General features: G+C 49.4%; 2 protein-coding genes across 5 annotated transcripts in view; one reads left to right on the forward strand and one right to left on the reverse strand.

The window, feature by feature from the left end:
• PDK1 (pyruvate dehydrogenase kinase 1) overlaps positions 1–15,013 on the forward strand; it is a 95,234-nt gene that overhangs the window by 57,782 nt on the left and 22,439 nt on the right. Inside the window, exon 12 of the transcript XR_002725180.2 lies at positions 6,738–6,843. The gene's annotated coding sequence lies outside the window, so the exon portion shown is untranslated. The remainder of the gene's footprint in view (positions 1–6,737; positions 6,844–15,013) is intronic.
• On the reverse strand, positions 124–10,969 carry LOC111522160 (golgin subfamily A member 8C-like). Of its 4 annotated transcripts, XM_023185973.3 has the most exons (20): positions 10,895–10,942; positions 9,093–9,209; positions 8,451–8,510; positions 8,189–8,269; positions 6,995–7,033; positions 6,684–6,731; positions 6,510–6,594; positions 6,304–6,414; positions 6,137–6,149; positions 5,190–5,262; positions 4,977–5,084; positions 4,694–4,781; positions 4,059–4,294; positions 3,723–3,791; positions 2,006–2,081; positions 1,484–1,575; positions 817–911; positions 634–734; positions 392–544; positions 124–305 (listed from the first exon to the last, which is right to left on the reverse strand). In XM_023185973.3, exons 1-20 carry the CDS (start codon positions 10,940–10,942, stop codon positions 124–126), a joined length of 1,875 nt encoding a protein of 624 aa, XP_023041741.1. The 4 variants fall into 4 exon arrangements, with proteins under 4 accessions (XP_023041741.1, XP_023041743.1, XP_023041740.1 ...); XM_023185975.3 differs by lacking the exon at positions 6,137–6,149 and having other exon boundaries at positions 5,190–5,276; positions 6,308–6,414; positions 10,895–10,969; XM_023185972.3 differs by lacking the exon at positions 6,137–6,149 and having other exon boundaries at positions 1,484–1,572; positions 5,190–5,276; positions 6,308–6,414.

Consider the following 15,013-nt stretch of genomic DNA (forward strand, 5'->3'; position numbering starts at 1 on the left):
ACACAAATAATCAAGAGTGGCTCTAACATTCAAATGAAGTAAATGGATTGTGTAGGAGATTAACCCCATAACTTTGTTTCTTTTTTAAAAATTTCTTGACCAGCTCTTTGATGATGGTGATGTTTATCTCCTTCTCGGCAGCCAAGCCCAGCAAAAGAATGTCACACAGCGGTTGCTGCCCAAGCCTGGGTGCTCCTGGTGGTCCTGCGCGATGGGCTGTGCAGTAGGGTTGTCCTGGGGAGACCCCTCCCTGGCCTCTCCTTGCGCAGGCTGGGTGCTGTCGGTGAGACTCACTCCACAAAGATCTTTGGAGAGAGGGAGGCAGGGATCTGAGTGCAGTGCCAGCGCCCCCTGCTCCTGCCTGCCCGCCCCACCTGAGGGCTCTACTCACCACCATGCTGGTCAGCAGCCACAAGCTCCTGGGGGTCTGGGGCTCCTGGACCAGGCTCATTAGCAGGGTTCTGGGAAGCGGCCAGGAATCTGCTGTGTTTGTTGTACTCCCTACAAGCCGTAACAGCATCTCCTGCAGCGCCAGCAGATTCACCTGGAGGGAGGGGTGCTCAGCTGTCACGCTGCTGCCAGTGCCCAATCTCACGCCCACCCCCACCCCCGCAGACATGTTGCACACCCTACCTTCATCTCCACCCTGTGCTGGACCAGCCTGATGATCTCCTCCTCCCATTGCCGCATCTTTGACACTGCCCCCTGCCTCTATTACAAGCTGACAAACATTCCTGCAGGAGGACAGGGCTTAGACGCTGGGGCCCCTCCGAAGGCCCTGCAGCTCCCCCTGCCTTGCCCTGGCCTCCCACTCACTGATGGCATCTCTCCACCCAGTACAATCGCAGTTCCTCTTTCTTCACCAGCTCACTCAGGTCCGCCGTCTCCTCCAAGATATCCATAAGGCCACTCTGGAGCCAAAATAATGGGGTCACATCTCGGCAGCAACTTGCCCTCAGGTGGCATTTTCAGGTAAGTCATGGAGAAGCTGGAAGTGAGTCCTGGCATGGGCCAGCTTCTCCATGACTTCCTGCAGGGCCCCGTGGGTCTCCCCACTCACAGACTCGCCCCCAGTCCCTGGGACTGGGACCGCTGCCTCTGGCTCCTTCTGGGCCGAGGCCACCGGGTGAGCCAGGCGCTGGCAGCACACCCTCTGCTCTTTCACCCGCTCTCATAACCGTGCCTGCTCCTCCTGGGCACTGGCTCCAGCGGACTTGAAAAATGCCACCTGAGGGCAAGAGGTGAGCATTCTTGTAGGGGCATACACAGAACAAATGGGGCAGAAAGGTGGAGCGCAGCCCCTTCCCTTGGGGCCTCAGAGAGTGCACCTGTTGGTCACAGGGGAAATGGTGTCTGACCACTGGCTCTCGGAAGGGGTGAGGGTGCAGAGAAATCAGAAGGCAGGGAAACTAAGAGCATAAAGGGGTCTTGGAGGAACCACAGAGGAAGGTGGCAAAATGGGTGCGGGGGGAGTCAGGCTCACCATGGCCTCCCAGCTCTCCAGGTCCTCTGGGACGCTCGGCAAGGGCTGAGGTGCCGCCGCCTCCTCACTGTCCAGATGTCCTCCTCCATCTCCTGTGGGGGGTGGCCAGAGGGGTCCTCATACAACCCAACAAGGGAGGTACTGTGGGCCCACCTCTGCCCCCACCCTCACTGGGTAACCCTGAGCCAGCCCTCCCCAGAGAGGAATGAGCTGCTATTCTTTATTTTTCCTTTTAAGAACCATGATCTGGCTATACCGCCCAGGCACAGTCCCACTAGCGGTCGGTGCAGGAGTTCTGACCTGCTCCCTTTCTGACCTGGGCCAGTTCAGCCATCCTTAGGCAACTTGGTGGCCCCCCGCTCCCAGGAGGTCACCATATTGATGCCGAACTTAGTGCAGGCACCCTGTCGGCATAATGACCAGCTGTTCTAAAGGTCTCTTCCAAATCCTCAATCCTGTGCTGCTCACAGCCCCCCCTTCCTCCTGGGGCTCTCTCCTCTTCTTCTGAGTGGTCTCCCGTACCTTCACCAGGGAGAGCCATGAGGCGCAGCTGGGCTGTTAGCTGCTGATTCTGCTGACTGGCAGCTTCCAGGTGTTCCTAAGGGGCCAGGAAGGAGTGAAAAGGCACGGAGTTTGCCAGGTCGTCCCCCTCACGGCCCTGTCCTCAGCAGCTCCTTCCCCTGGGTCTCCTGCAACTTTTGGCAGGCCATCTCCACCACCGCTTTGCCCCAAGTTTCCTGCTGCAGCTGGTTCATTAGCTGGGTCTGCTGCAGTAACTCCCTGTGCAGCGCCGCCTCCTCAGAGGTCAGCTGCTGATAGGCGGCCACCTGCTGCTGATAGGTGGCCATGTACTGCTGCAGGTGACCCAGGTAACAGTCTGGCTGCTGCTGCAGATTCTGAGCCTCTTGGCTCTTCAGCTCCACCTGTAGGAAGACCCTGGGTGTGAGGGCACATGGTGGCTGGCTTCCAGATTCTGGGCCCATTAATAGGGTAGCGAGGGCACTGTGGGGCTCTGTCGCCTGCCCAGGCCCCTGGCTCCTTACTCCAGGCCTAAGTGACTGTCTCCCTTTCCTAGAACCCCAAGCCTCCTTCCCCAGCCTCAAATCTCATACCCTCTTCTCACCATTTAAACTGTAGGCCACAGACTGCTGGAAAAGCAGTGGAAGCCAACCACTATGTGCTAAGTGTGCTACATGCCTAATGCTTTCCATGTATTATCTCATTTAATCCTCAGCACCTCTGTAAGGAAAATGCTAACTTCCTTTTGAAGTTAAAGAAACAGAGACGGCCGGGCACAGTGGCTCATGCCTGTAATCCCAGGACTTTGGGAGGCCGAGGCGGGCAGATCATGAGGTCAGGAGATCAAGACCATCCTGGCTAACACAGTGAAACCCAGTCTCTACTAAAAAATACAAAAACTTAGCCGGGCATGGTGGCAGGTGCCTGTAGTCCCAGTTACTTGGGAGGCTGAGGCAGGAGAATGATGTGAACCCAGGAGGTGGAGCTTGCAGTGAGCTGAGATTGCACCATTGCACTCCAGCCTGGGCAACAGACTGAGACTCCATCTCAAAAAGAAACAGAGACTTAGAGATGCAAAGTACTTGAATGGTGACCAGTGGAACCGAGGTTTGGAATCCAGTTTTAATCTAAGGAGGCTTTTTGTTTTGTTTTGAGACAGAGTGTCACTCTGTGGCCCAGGCTGGAGTGCAGTGGTGCAATCTCAGCTCATTGCAACCTCCACCTCCTGGGCTCAGGCGATTCCCATGCCTCAGCCTCCTGAGTAGGAGGGATTACAGGCATGCTCCACCATGTCCAGCTAATTTTTTTTTTTTGTAATTTTAGTAGAGATGAGGTTTTACCATGTTGGCCAGGCTGATCTCAAACTCCCGACCTCAAGAGATTCTCCTGCGTCAGTCTCCCAAAGTGGTGGGATTATAGGCCTGAGCCACCGTGCCTGGCATAAGGAGACTCTTATACCACTGTGTCTTCCCCTATGATTGGGGGGCTCCATGCCTCTAGCTGGGATTATGATTTCCAGACCTGGGAGGAGCCCAGGGCTACCCACCTCTAAAAGTCAGAAGGCAGGAAGGAAGAAACAGTCACAAGACTGCCCTGGAGGGTGCTGGGGTCACCTGCCCCCAAGCTGCAGCTGCCTCTGGCCTGGCACCTCTCCTCCCCAGAGGCTGGTGCCCGCCTCCCAGCCCTTCTTGGATGGGGTGGGGGTTACAATCTACTTCACCTTGCCCAGCTTCTCCTGTAGCTCCTCCACTCGCTGCTCCAATTGCAGTGCGCTCTTGTTCTCATTGTTCTAGACCGACAGAAGCAATCAGCAGCCACCCACTGCAGCTGGAGACCCCAGAACTTGGTGTCTGCCTCCCATGGCACCGGGAGGGGTGGAGGCAGGTTAGAAAAATCATGCCCTCTCTCCCACAGCCACCAGAGTAGGGCTCTGGCTCACAGGTGCCTTTAGAAGTAACATTTCATGTGAGGGCTACACTGCCCCATTTTACAAGTTGGGAAACAAAGGCCTGGAGGACTAAGGAGGAGGGCAGGCTGCCCAGGTGGGGCAACGCACCAGCTCCTCGACGCCGCTCTGTGGCTCGGCCAGCTGCTGAAGTCTCTCCTCCTGCTCCCGAAGCTTCTCCTCCTGCTCCTGAAGCTTCTCCTTTTGTGCCTGGTTCAGGAGACTGACGTGCTGATGGTTTTCCACCTGGACCTGGAGCTCTGCTGACACTCTCTCTAGTTCCTTCCTCAGGTGCTGCAGCTCCTCCTCAGGGGGCACTGCTGGGGGCTCCGGGGGCAGGGGTTCAGCTGAGAAAGGAAGCAGACAACAAGGGCCTCTGGATTCTCAAAAACAAAAACAAAACAAAACAAAAAACAACAACAAAAAAACCCCTCCTCTTGGTGCACAGCTCCTCTCAGGCTCCCCAAACTTGGCCTCACTGCTAATGATTCCTCGCACCCGGATGGCAGCCAGTCTTCCAAACCACTTTCAGATGGAGAGCACTGTGGGTGACGGACAATGGGCCCCATTTGCTGATGGGGACACTGAGGCTCACGGAGATGACAAGACTTGCTGTCTCCCGGCACAGACCTCTTTCTCTCTGCCTCAAAGCCCTTCCATCCACCCACCTCCCTGGGGCATTCTAAGCCCCCCCCATAGCCCTCTGATGCCAGGCCTGCTCCCAGGTCACGCCAGCCCCATCTTACCCATCTGGTTTTTGAGCTTGGACAAGCTCCTCTCCAGCTCCTCCACCCGATGCATAACATCCTTCTTCTCTTTCTTCAAGGCGCAAACCTGCCCAAAGCACAGGGGGAGAGGGCCCTGGAGAGAGGGGCTGGTGGCTGGACAGGCTGCCATCTCCCTCTCTGCCCCCACCTCCACAAAGCCCAGACCCATGACCACCTCTGGCTGTACTATTCCCATGTTACAGACACTTAGAAAGATCCAGTGACCGATCTAAGATGGGAGAGCTGAACGGTCAGACCTCACCTCCTGCGACATTTTTCTCATCCTCTCCTGCCACCGGGCCCTCTCTCCTTTTAGATGTTGAGCATATTCGTCTCTCTCGAGCTGGACTTGTTTAAGTGAATCCTTCATCTGCAAGAATGGGCACAGAAGTTAGGAAGGGCTGTCACTGGTCCTCACCTGCTCCTGGCCACCTGGGGTCATCTTCCTTCCCTCCCTCCCTCTGCAAAACGTCACCTGTGTCAGCTGTGCTTTCAGCAGTGCCTGCTCCCGTCTGGACCGCTCTAACTTCCACTCCATATGTGCTTTCCTGTGGCGCAAGGACTGGATGGTGGAGAGTGAGAAGTTTCTATATAGGGAACCTGGGCCATTCCATACAGTGCCCCTTAAACAAGCTAGGGCTAGGTTGAATATACAACTCGGTCAGTAAAGATTGAGGCATTTCCAAGTCTGTGGGCTGGTTTTTAAAAGAACTCAGTAAAGTTGGAAGGGACAGGGAAAGAGATTTAATTTACAGCTGGCTAACAGAGGTCCAGAGAGATCAGATAATATTGCTATTGTTACTACTGTTATTACTGCCACTGTCTGAAGCTTTATGGAGTGCTTCACCAGGTACCATGCTAGCAATCCCCTTTAATTGTCGCAACCACCACAGGAGACAGTTACTATGATTCCCTCTATTGTGTAGATGAAAAATCATGGAGTATTTGAGGTTAAGCGCTTGCCTAACATCACTTAGGCAGAGCTGGGATTTGAACACCCAGGTCTATCCAATTCTCTAAGCCCATTTTTCTTGCTGGGGATGGGGGCACAGATAGGAAGGGGAAAATTAATCTTCTGTTTACTTTCTGAAAGGATGATACATTCGCATAGTTCAAAACTCAGAAGGTACAGAAGGGAAGTATCTCCCAGCCACCCTGTTGCTGTCTCCTGAGTTTTCTATGAACCTTGCAGACATGTTTTCTGTATATTATCATAGTATGTACACACACACACACACAGAGGTTTCCTCTCTCTACAGAAATGGTAACATACTAAAGGTACTCTCCTGTACCTTCACGAGTAAAGTACCCAATATCCCACCTAGGACTTGGCCAAGACCCCAGTCAGGTAACGGCAGGGGAGGCACTTGGCCTCCAAGTTCTGTGTCCAGTGCTCGCTCCCCACCGCACCCCCCAACCCACCCACAGCAGCTGACTCAGCCCCAGGCTGCCTCTAACAACCAGACACAAAAGCGAGAAATGGTCATGCTGCCTTCTGGGCAGGACACTCCATCCTGCAGAAGGGACCTTTAGGCTCACTCCTCCATCTGCGAAGCTGGGCTCCCAGGGGATGGGGCAGGTGGTCAGACTCACTCTGTCCTCCTCCTTCTGTGTGGCGGTGATAGCAGAGAGAGCCCGCTCTAACTCTCCTTTATGCTGCAATGAATGTTGCAGGCGGCCGGCCAGATCCTTGGACTCCTCTGTAATGAGAGAGTTGAGATGGGGCCCAAAGGACTCCCCCTAAAGACCTGTCAAAGTGCCAGGTTGAAGAATGACAGGGTGCCCAGATTCCCACCTTCTAAGTGTCTGAGAGAGCGTTTCATGTGATACAGGTCTGTACTTAGTTTCCCCTTCTGTATATTCAATCTCTGGACTTGAACCTTTGGGAGAAAAGCCAAGCAAGTGCTGAAAGAGAAGGAAAGAAACATTCTCCGGAGGACAGGAGAAAAACTTCACACCCTCCACTCACCTCTAGCTCCCTTTCAGCTTTCTGTTTCTCATTGTTTGCCTTCTTTTCCTATAGGAAGAGGAAGACAGAGCTCTTACCAGGGGGAGGCAGAGATGGCACAGCAAGAGACATGCCCCAGAATGTCATCAATGCCCCAGGACAGGCCCACCCATGGCATCAGGTTATCAGGGACCCTGTGGGGGTGGGGTGGAATGTGAGGGGTGAGCCTTCTTCCCCAGGCTGGGAGTGGGCGAGACGAGACTGAGGCCTCTACATCTGAGTGCCCCCAAACCCAGCGGTCGTGTCGTGAGGAAACAAAGAAATCATATTACTTCTTCCAGCTGATGTTCCACTTGTTTCTTCTCTTGTTTCTGTGGGGAGAGTCAAATTAAGGTGAGGGAGGGCGGCCCCCTCAACTCTATTCCCCAGGCCAGGAAGCAGTAGGCAGGGGCCAGGAATGGATTTTAAAGGCAAAGTTCTCAGACATAATGGGAACACGAACTGGTAAACTCTCCTCAAGCTCCCAAGGACAGAGGATTTGGGTCTTTGTTGGTTTTCACTCACAGCCACAGAACTCAAAGTCTGAATGTGGAATCTCTTGAGAGGACAGTAACATAAACCTCTAGAGATGGAGTTTGAGAAAGGCCCCCCCTTCTGCCCGCTTGTGATTTAGAAAAGTGCGTTCATTCAGTAAACATTTACTGAGCACGAATGGGCCAGGTACAGTTCTTCACAGCAGATATAGGACAGAAGATGACAGGAGCCCTTGGCCCTGAGGTTTCCATTCTAGGGGCCCTTTAAATCTCGGACTCTAAGAGCTAACAGACACCTTTGATACTCACTACCTCCTCTGGAAACGCGAGCCCAAAAAGCAGAGGCGGCTTGTCCAGAATCAAAGAGCAAATTAGGGACTGAGTCACGGCAGAAATACGGGGCCCTGGCCGGGCGCAGTGGCTCAAGCCTGTAATCCCAGCACTTTGGGAGGCCGAGACGGGTGGATCACGAGGTCAGGAGATTGAGACCATCCTGGCTAACCCGGTGAAACCCCGTCTCTCCTAAAAAATACAAAAAACTAGCCGGGCGAGGTGGCGGGCACCTGTAGTCTCAGCTACTCGGGAGGCTGAGGCAGAAGAACAGTGGGAACCTGGGAGGCGGAGCTTGCAGTGAGCTAAGATCCGGCCACCGCACTCCAGCCTGGGGGACAGAGCCAGACTCCGTCTCAGAAAAAAAAAAAAAAAAGTAATACGGGGCCCCTGACAACCAGTCAGGCTCGCACTCCCCCGAGAGGCAACCACCCCAGGGCATGTGTAGCAAGGACTAGAGCAGGGGTGTGTGGAGAGGAGAGAGTCGGCAAAGAGGGCAGCAAAAGAACAGCCATGCTGCATGCTCCAGATGAGGTCTGGGTGCTGCAGCTCCCTATTTGCCCTTGGCACCAGGGGCCCCCAGTCCCTTTCTTCAGGGCCCCAAGGGGAAACTGGAGCTTAGGATTGTCAGCGTGGAATCAGGGGACCCCACTGGACTCTTACCAAAGATTTGATGGTGTTCTTCAGTAGACTGATTTTGACCGGCCTTGAGTCCAGGACTGCTGCTAGTTCTTGGGACGGGCTCTGAGGCGCATGTAGAGAAGAGGAGGTGGAGGAGGAGTGGGGGAGAGGTAGAGAGAACAATCATTAGGGCTGGGGTGTGGTGGGCTGTCTCAGCTTGCAGAGAGGCACCCAGTCCCCGCTGTTGGAGGAGGTTGGAGGGCTGGCCTGCGGGGTCACTGCACCTCCGCCCAGAGCCTCTTACCTCCAGATCCTTGAGGGGTGCAGATGATGTAGGGCCCTCTCCGTCGATACCTGTTGCTGACTACAAGAGATGAGAGTGCACGTGGAGATGTTCTGTCCCTCTGTGTCTAAGCCCTCTGACTTCCGTTCTTCCCCATCAACTGGCACAATTTTCTTCTCTGCCTATCTTGGACCCTTTGTCCCATAACTCCTTTGTGCCAACTTCTCTCATGGTTCTTATCTCCCCACCATCCCACCCTGGGGCCCTTTCAGTGACTCCTGATGGCAAATGGCTGTTCTCATTGTCCCGGCTTCCCCTTGAGACTGGGCATGAGGAAAATCAAACAGCAATGACCATATCCTGGTGTCCTGGGTGTTTACAGCAGGCCTTATACTAGGAATTAACATAAAACAATAACAAATCTCATTTAAACCTCACAAATGGAAGTCAAACAATAATACCACCTATATTATATAGATGTGCAAAGAGAGGCCCAAAGAGCTCAAGCAACTTGACCTAAATTATATCCCTGGCAGATGGAGAGGCAGGATTCAAACCCAGAATTCTTAACCAGTACCCAACAGTCCATTCACAATCTTAACAATTACCCTCTACTGCCCCTTGGGCCCCCTGTCCCCAGGAGCCTGGTCAGCCAAGACTCACATCACCAGTTGAGTGGCAACCACCAGAAGTGGCTGTCTCAGCGCTACTGCCATTTGTTTTCCTGTTCTTCACTCCTGCTGGACCACCAGGGCTGTTTCTCTGCCAATATTCTTTTAACTGTGGGAAAGAAGAGCAGTAATCCTCATGAGAACCATCAGCCCCTACAGCTGATGTATAAACATCCTCCTTTATAGTTTTTACAAAATACTCTTATACACCATCTGATTTAATGACACCAACATCTGTACAAGGTGTTGTCACCATCATTTAGTGACTGAGAGGGATTGATATAATGGCTAGAAAAAAAAAAGAGAAAAAGAAAAAGGTGATACTGGAACTTTGAAACTCAGTCTTCTGACTCCAAGCTCTGGGGTTTTGCCAAAAATCAGCAGATGCCAGGGACCAAAACCAGAGGCAGAGGTAGAAAAGTAAACGTTAGGTAGGCAGGAACTGCATGGTTTAGAGTCATACATCCTCACACATCTGTTAGTATCAAGAAGTGCACCAGTACCTCTCAAACTTCTATATCAATGTGTCCTCCTGTCAGAAGGCAGCCTTTCTGTTAAATCTGGGAATTCATCAGAAAGAGGACAACCCAAGCCTCATTTCAGAGAGAAGTCCAGTATATTCTCAGAAGCCTATGTGACTGTCATCCTTAAGTACATTAATGTTTTTTCTCCTTATCTCAAGAGAATCAAGGGAAACTGATGCTTCAGAAAGATGTCCCACATTTATCCCATGGCACTCAAAGTTCCTTCCACAGGTTGAGATAAAATGAGAAAGATTCAAGCTGTCAAGTTCAGTTTCCCAAGATCTATTCCACAGAAGATGAGCAAATCTCACTTCAGAGACCACTGACTGAAGGGTAGTCTGGTCCCAGAACCATGGAGAAATAGAATATGAGGTGGAGAACTCAGAAAAAAAATGTTAAAATCTCTCTGGAAAGTAGAAGCTTTGGAGAAAACCAGACCAAACCCATTCTCTCATTGTCACCCAGAGATACTGTCAGGGGAAGTGTAGGCTTTTCCCCCATCAATGTCTATGTTAAAGGAGTGAGGCAGCCTGGAACCCCTTGCTCCTAGGTCCCATGGTCTCCATTCCCCTTCCAGCTGCAAATTTGCACTATGACCAGAGGAACAAGAAATGGGGTGACAACACTTAGGGCCCTGGGTCATAAGATCAAAGGCCGGTCTTCCAGAAATGACAGTTCCTAGGCAGATTGTGACATCACTACATTCCACTCCTCCTGGTTGGGCAGGGGGGCACATCAGCAAAATGTCCGAGTCCCACTCCACTATGGGGGAGGGAAACACAGGGTTGGGACCCAGGTCCTTGGAGACACCGGCACAAAGAGCCCAGGGAGTTTGACTTTGAGGCAGCAGGAGGGGAGGACAGAGTCTGCAGTAGGGAGCCCCAGGAATCACCAGCCCAAAGTCACCCAGGGACAACTGGCGAGGGTGGGGCCTAGGGCTGGGGGACCCAGGTGCTTGGAAACGTGAGCCCAAAGAACCCAGGGAGGTCAAGTTTGGGTAGGCAGGAGGTGAGGGCCCAGTAATAGAGCAGGAAGTCCCAGGAGTCACACACCCAAAGTCACCCTGGGGTGATTGGTGAGGGTAGGGACTGGGCTGCTTGCTGAAGGGGCAGGGCTGATTGACAAGACTTTGGTGGGGGGAGCCCAGAGGTGCCAGGGTTGGGGGTCCCAGTTTGGTGTGCCTCAGGAGTGATATCGACTCTGGCAGTGGTCTTGTCGTCAAAGGGGATCTGTGGCTAGGTTGGGGGGCCATGACCTGGTGCATATTTACCTTTTTCTTGGCTAAGGCCAATTTACTCTGTCGAGTTTCTTCTGCCATCGCAGGGTGGGGAGGGAAGCGGGATTGGGGCCACGTCAGCAAAATCCCAGCGAGCACTGATCAATGCCTCCAGTCACCTACCAGGCAGCTGACCAACTGAACCAGAGGAGGCGTAACCAGGGCTCCAGTAGAATGCAGAAAAGGGGCGTGGCCTTAATGCTCCAAGCCCATTGGTCAGTGAGAAAGATGAAAGGGAATTGGGGCGTGGCCAGGCAGCAGTGTGTCCAGAGGGACCTGTGGCTCACAAGGAAAGCTGCCCATGCAACCACTGTCCCCACCCACTCTGAGAGAGGGAAGGGGCTGCCCAATCTCACAGAGGGAAGGGGCCGGCTTTTGTTTTAAAAGCTTTAAAACTTTTTTAAGAAGTGTGTATACTTTATATATGTGTGTGTCCGTGTGTGTATATGTGTGTGTGTGTATGTGTTCCTCCAGAGCTGTCTTCATTATCCAGCTTCTATGCAAGGTCTTTGATTTTGATCTGTATTTTTCATCTTCAAATACAGTACAAAAATTACCAGTATTGCCTTAACTGAGATACAGAGCCTATAAAAATGGAAAATCTATAGCACGCTTGATGGTTAATGAAGCAGACTATATTATCCAACATTCCAATAAGATAAGATAATCACAATGATTTCTCTTTTTTGGAAAAACATTTCTTTTATTCTCTTACGTTATTGTTACGATTTTTTTTTTCTTAAACAAGAAACAAGTCTAATATCTGTAAAACACAAAGCTTTTGTGCTGGGTGCAGTGCTTCACACCTGTAATCCCAGCACTTTGGGAGCCCGATGTGGGTGGATCACGAGGTCAGGAAATCGAGACCATTCTGGCTAACATGGTGAAATCCTGTCTCTATTAAAAATACAAAAAATTAGCCAGGCATGGTGGCGGGCACCTGTAGTCCCAGCTACTTGGGAGGCAGAGGCAGGAGAATGGCGTGAACCCGGGAGGCGGAGCTTGCAGTGAGCCAAGATCGCACCACTGCACAGCAGCCTGGGCTACAGAGAGAGACTCTGTCTCAAAAAAACAAAACAAATGAAGAACTTCTATTTCTCTCACTTTCTAATATAATTTTAATATCTCTTCCTGGGATTCCACTAAGATTTATTTTAGACCTTATTCTGATCTCCCTCTCCCCCTCAACCCCACCAACTTCTGCTCTATCATCTATCTTCATGTCTCTCTGTGTAACATACTGACTGACTTTTTGGAGAGAATTACCTAACCAATTAATTCTTTCTTCTGGTGTCTAATCCATCCACTGAATTTCTTATTTCAACAATTACATTTTTTATTTCCTTATTTCATTTTATTCTGGGACAGAGTCTCACTCTGTCACCCAGGCTGGACTGCAGTGGTACGAACCTGCAGCCACGGACTCCTGAACTCAAGTGATCCTCCCACCTCCAGCCTCCTGAGTAGCTGGGACTATAGGCAGGTGCCCCACACCCAGCTAATTTTTTTTTTTTTTTTTTGGTGGTGGTGAGGTATTTTTTTGTAGAAACAAGTTCTCACCATGTTGCCCAGGCTTGTCTCCAACTCCTGGGCTCATGCCATGCTCCCACCTCAGCCTCCCAAAAAGTGCTGGGATTACAGGTGTGAGCCACCCTACCCACCTATATATTTTATTTCTGTAAGTTCTATTTCTTCCATTTTCCTTTCAGGTCTTCCTCATCATTCCTGGTGGTCTTACTGCTTCCTCAATTTTATGAGTGAAATTTTTTTACATATATTAGACTTCACGTGTAACTATTTTCTCATAATTCTAATATTTGAAATCTGTGTTCTGTATCTGGTAATTCCGAACCCTTTAGTCTTTGGGAAACATATTATTCATTGTTTCTGATAATTCTCAAGTATATTGGGTTGACTACTTGAATGCTATGATTTCAGTGAATTCATAGTTGCCTGCTTTTAATCTTTGGGAATCCTACAGGCTTAAGTTAGAAATAATTTCCTACAAAAAGTCTCTGTGTCTGCTTTTGATGAGAGCTGTGGAGACAACTAACATAAGCCCACTTTACCACCAAGCGTAATCCTGACATTCTCTTTAATTCTCTTGGAGAAGCTCAGGATTACACAAGGTTCACAAATTTGGCTCCCCAACCTTGCTCATTTATACACAGAAGACTAGACTGCTTAGTATTGTTGGTGACTCCCTTCCTCCTACCCTGGAAAAAACAAAACAGATCTCTCATCTGGATGTGATCACAGACTAGGAAATTCTGAAGGTGAATAACTGGAGGCTGTGGGCAGCAGGGAAAGACAGGTGTCTTTCCTGACCACAGAAATAGGTCAGAACCTGCCCTAAAGGCTGTGTGCTCCAGGATTTCACTATTTAGCTCAACTACCAGTCCCTCCATAAGCGTGAATGGAAGCTTGTTAGAGCACTATGTGGCCTTTAAACCACAAACTCTTGCTGAAAGTCATGCTCATGGTAAAAAACCTATGGCTTTGGAAGCCTTTCTCCGTAATGTCCTGGAATTAAGGTTACAGCCTGCGTTTCATGTTAACTGAACAGAAAACCAGCCTGAACAACATCCTTCTGCCCCGTGGCTTGCTCTCAGCTCCTCTTGGTTGGGCCTTGGGCAGCCAGACTGTCTGGTTTTAATCCTTGCTCTGCCACCTGTGACTTTGGATAAGTTACTGACCTTGAGTTACCTCATCCACAAGATGCAGATATTAGTAATACCCTCTTTTTAAGTTCTTAAGAGGATTGAAAGAGTAAATAAAAAGTAAAAATTAAAAAGACTTGGTAAGCATAGGCACAGAGGGGGGAAAAATGTAAAAATAAATAAATACAAATAAAAACAAACAAACAAATAAATAAAAAGACTAGTTCCTAGCACGTAAAAGTTCATCAGGAATTAATTCTATAATATGAACTCAACTTTGCAAAACTTCAAAGTACATATAACTTTTAACTTACTAGGGTATACATACCAATAATACATTTACAACTGGAGATATGTTTGTCTACAGTAAATATAACAAAGACTAAACAAGCAGATACTAAATCATTAAGCGATTATCAGTTAGTATCTTTAATTTTTTTATACTTCTATATTTTCTATAGATCATCTTTGTAACAAGAAGAAAACAAACCAAATGAAAATGAAATGAATTCTCTCAAAAAGAATTAAGATAAGAAGAAGGCGCACAAAGTAATATAAAATATATCTTATGGTTTATATAAAATTCTTAATAAAAGTACCTTCTTTGTTCCAAGCTGCACTCTGGCTTTGCCTTTGAGTCAGGTGGCATTTCTTTGCACCATGACCGGTTCTGTTGAGTAGGCACTGCTTCAGCCCTATAGGAAGAACAAAACATCTCTGGAACGCAGTAGCATTCCTGATTCCCACTTGAGAAGGCCTAACAAGATGGCATATACCTCAACAGCAGCAGATCAGTGTTACGTCTGGAGACAAGGGGAAAAAGTAAAATTGGACCGTTTCCAGAATCTCACAAAAACCAACAAACTGACATTCTAAGTGCCCAACCATGAGCAAATTAGAACCTTAAATAAAGGTCACTCTTAATGCCAATCCTAGCATAGATTCAGCACCAAGTACAATCTCATTTTACTGGTTGACCTCTTTCATTCTTGAAAGTAGGGGCTATGAAAAAAAAAACAACAACAACACTAAAATTTCTTTAAGAGAATCTAGCTTAAATCTAGCTTACATAATCAAAACACTCTATTGAGGGTGAAAATTGAGTATCATAAGAAAGTCACCTGTTTCATGAGAAGTTCCATACATAATGCTCTTCTACCCAATGTATACCTTAAAGAGAAAAAAGGAAACATACAAAATTATCTCAAGAATTATTCCTGCTTAAACAATTTCTACGTGCCATTACTAAGAAAGCAAGCACACAGTAAAGATGAGAACATGCAAGCATGAACATACTTGTTAGGGATATAGGGCTATGAGTAATTTAAAAATTCTAATGGTATTACTCTCATGTAATTGCTCAGAAATTCTAGTCAATTGTTTGAAATGGCTCTTAGAACAGGATACTTTGACATTTTTATGATGTCAAAAACTAAGAACTTAACCCTAAATA

This window comes from Piliocolobus tephrosceles, chromosome 11 (genome assembly GCF_002776525.5).
Source record: "Piliocolobus tephrosceles isolate RC106 chromosome 11, ASM277652v3, whole genome shotgun sequence".
Classification (NCBI taxonomy): domain Eukaryota; kingdom Metazoa; phylum Chordata; class Mammalia; order Primates; family Cercopithecidae; genus Piliocolobus; species Piliocolobus tephrosceles.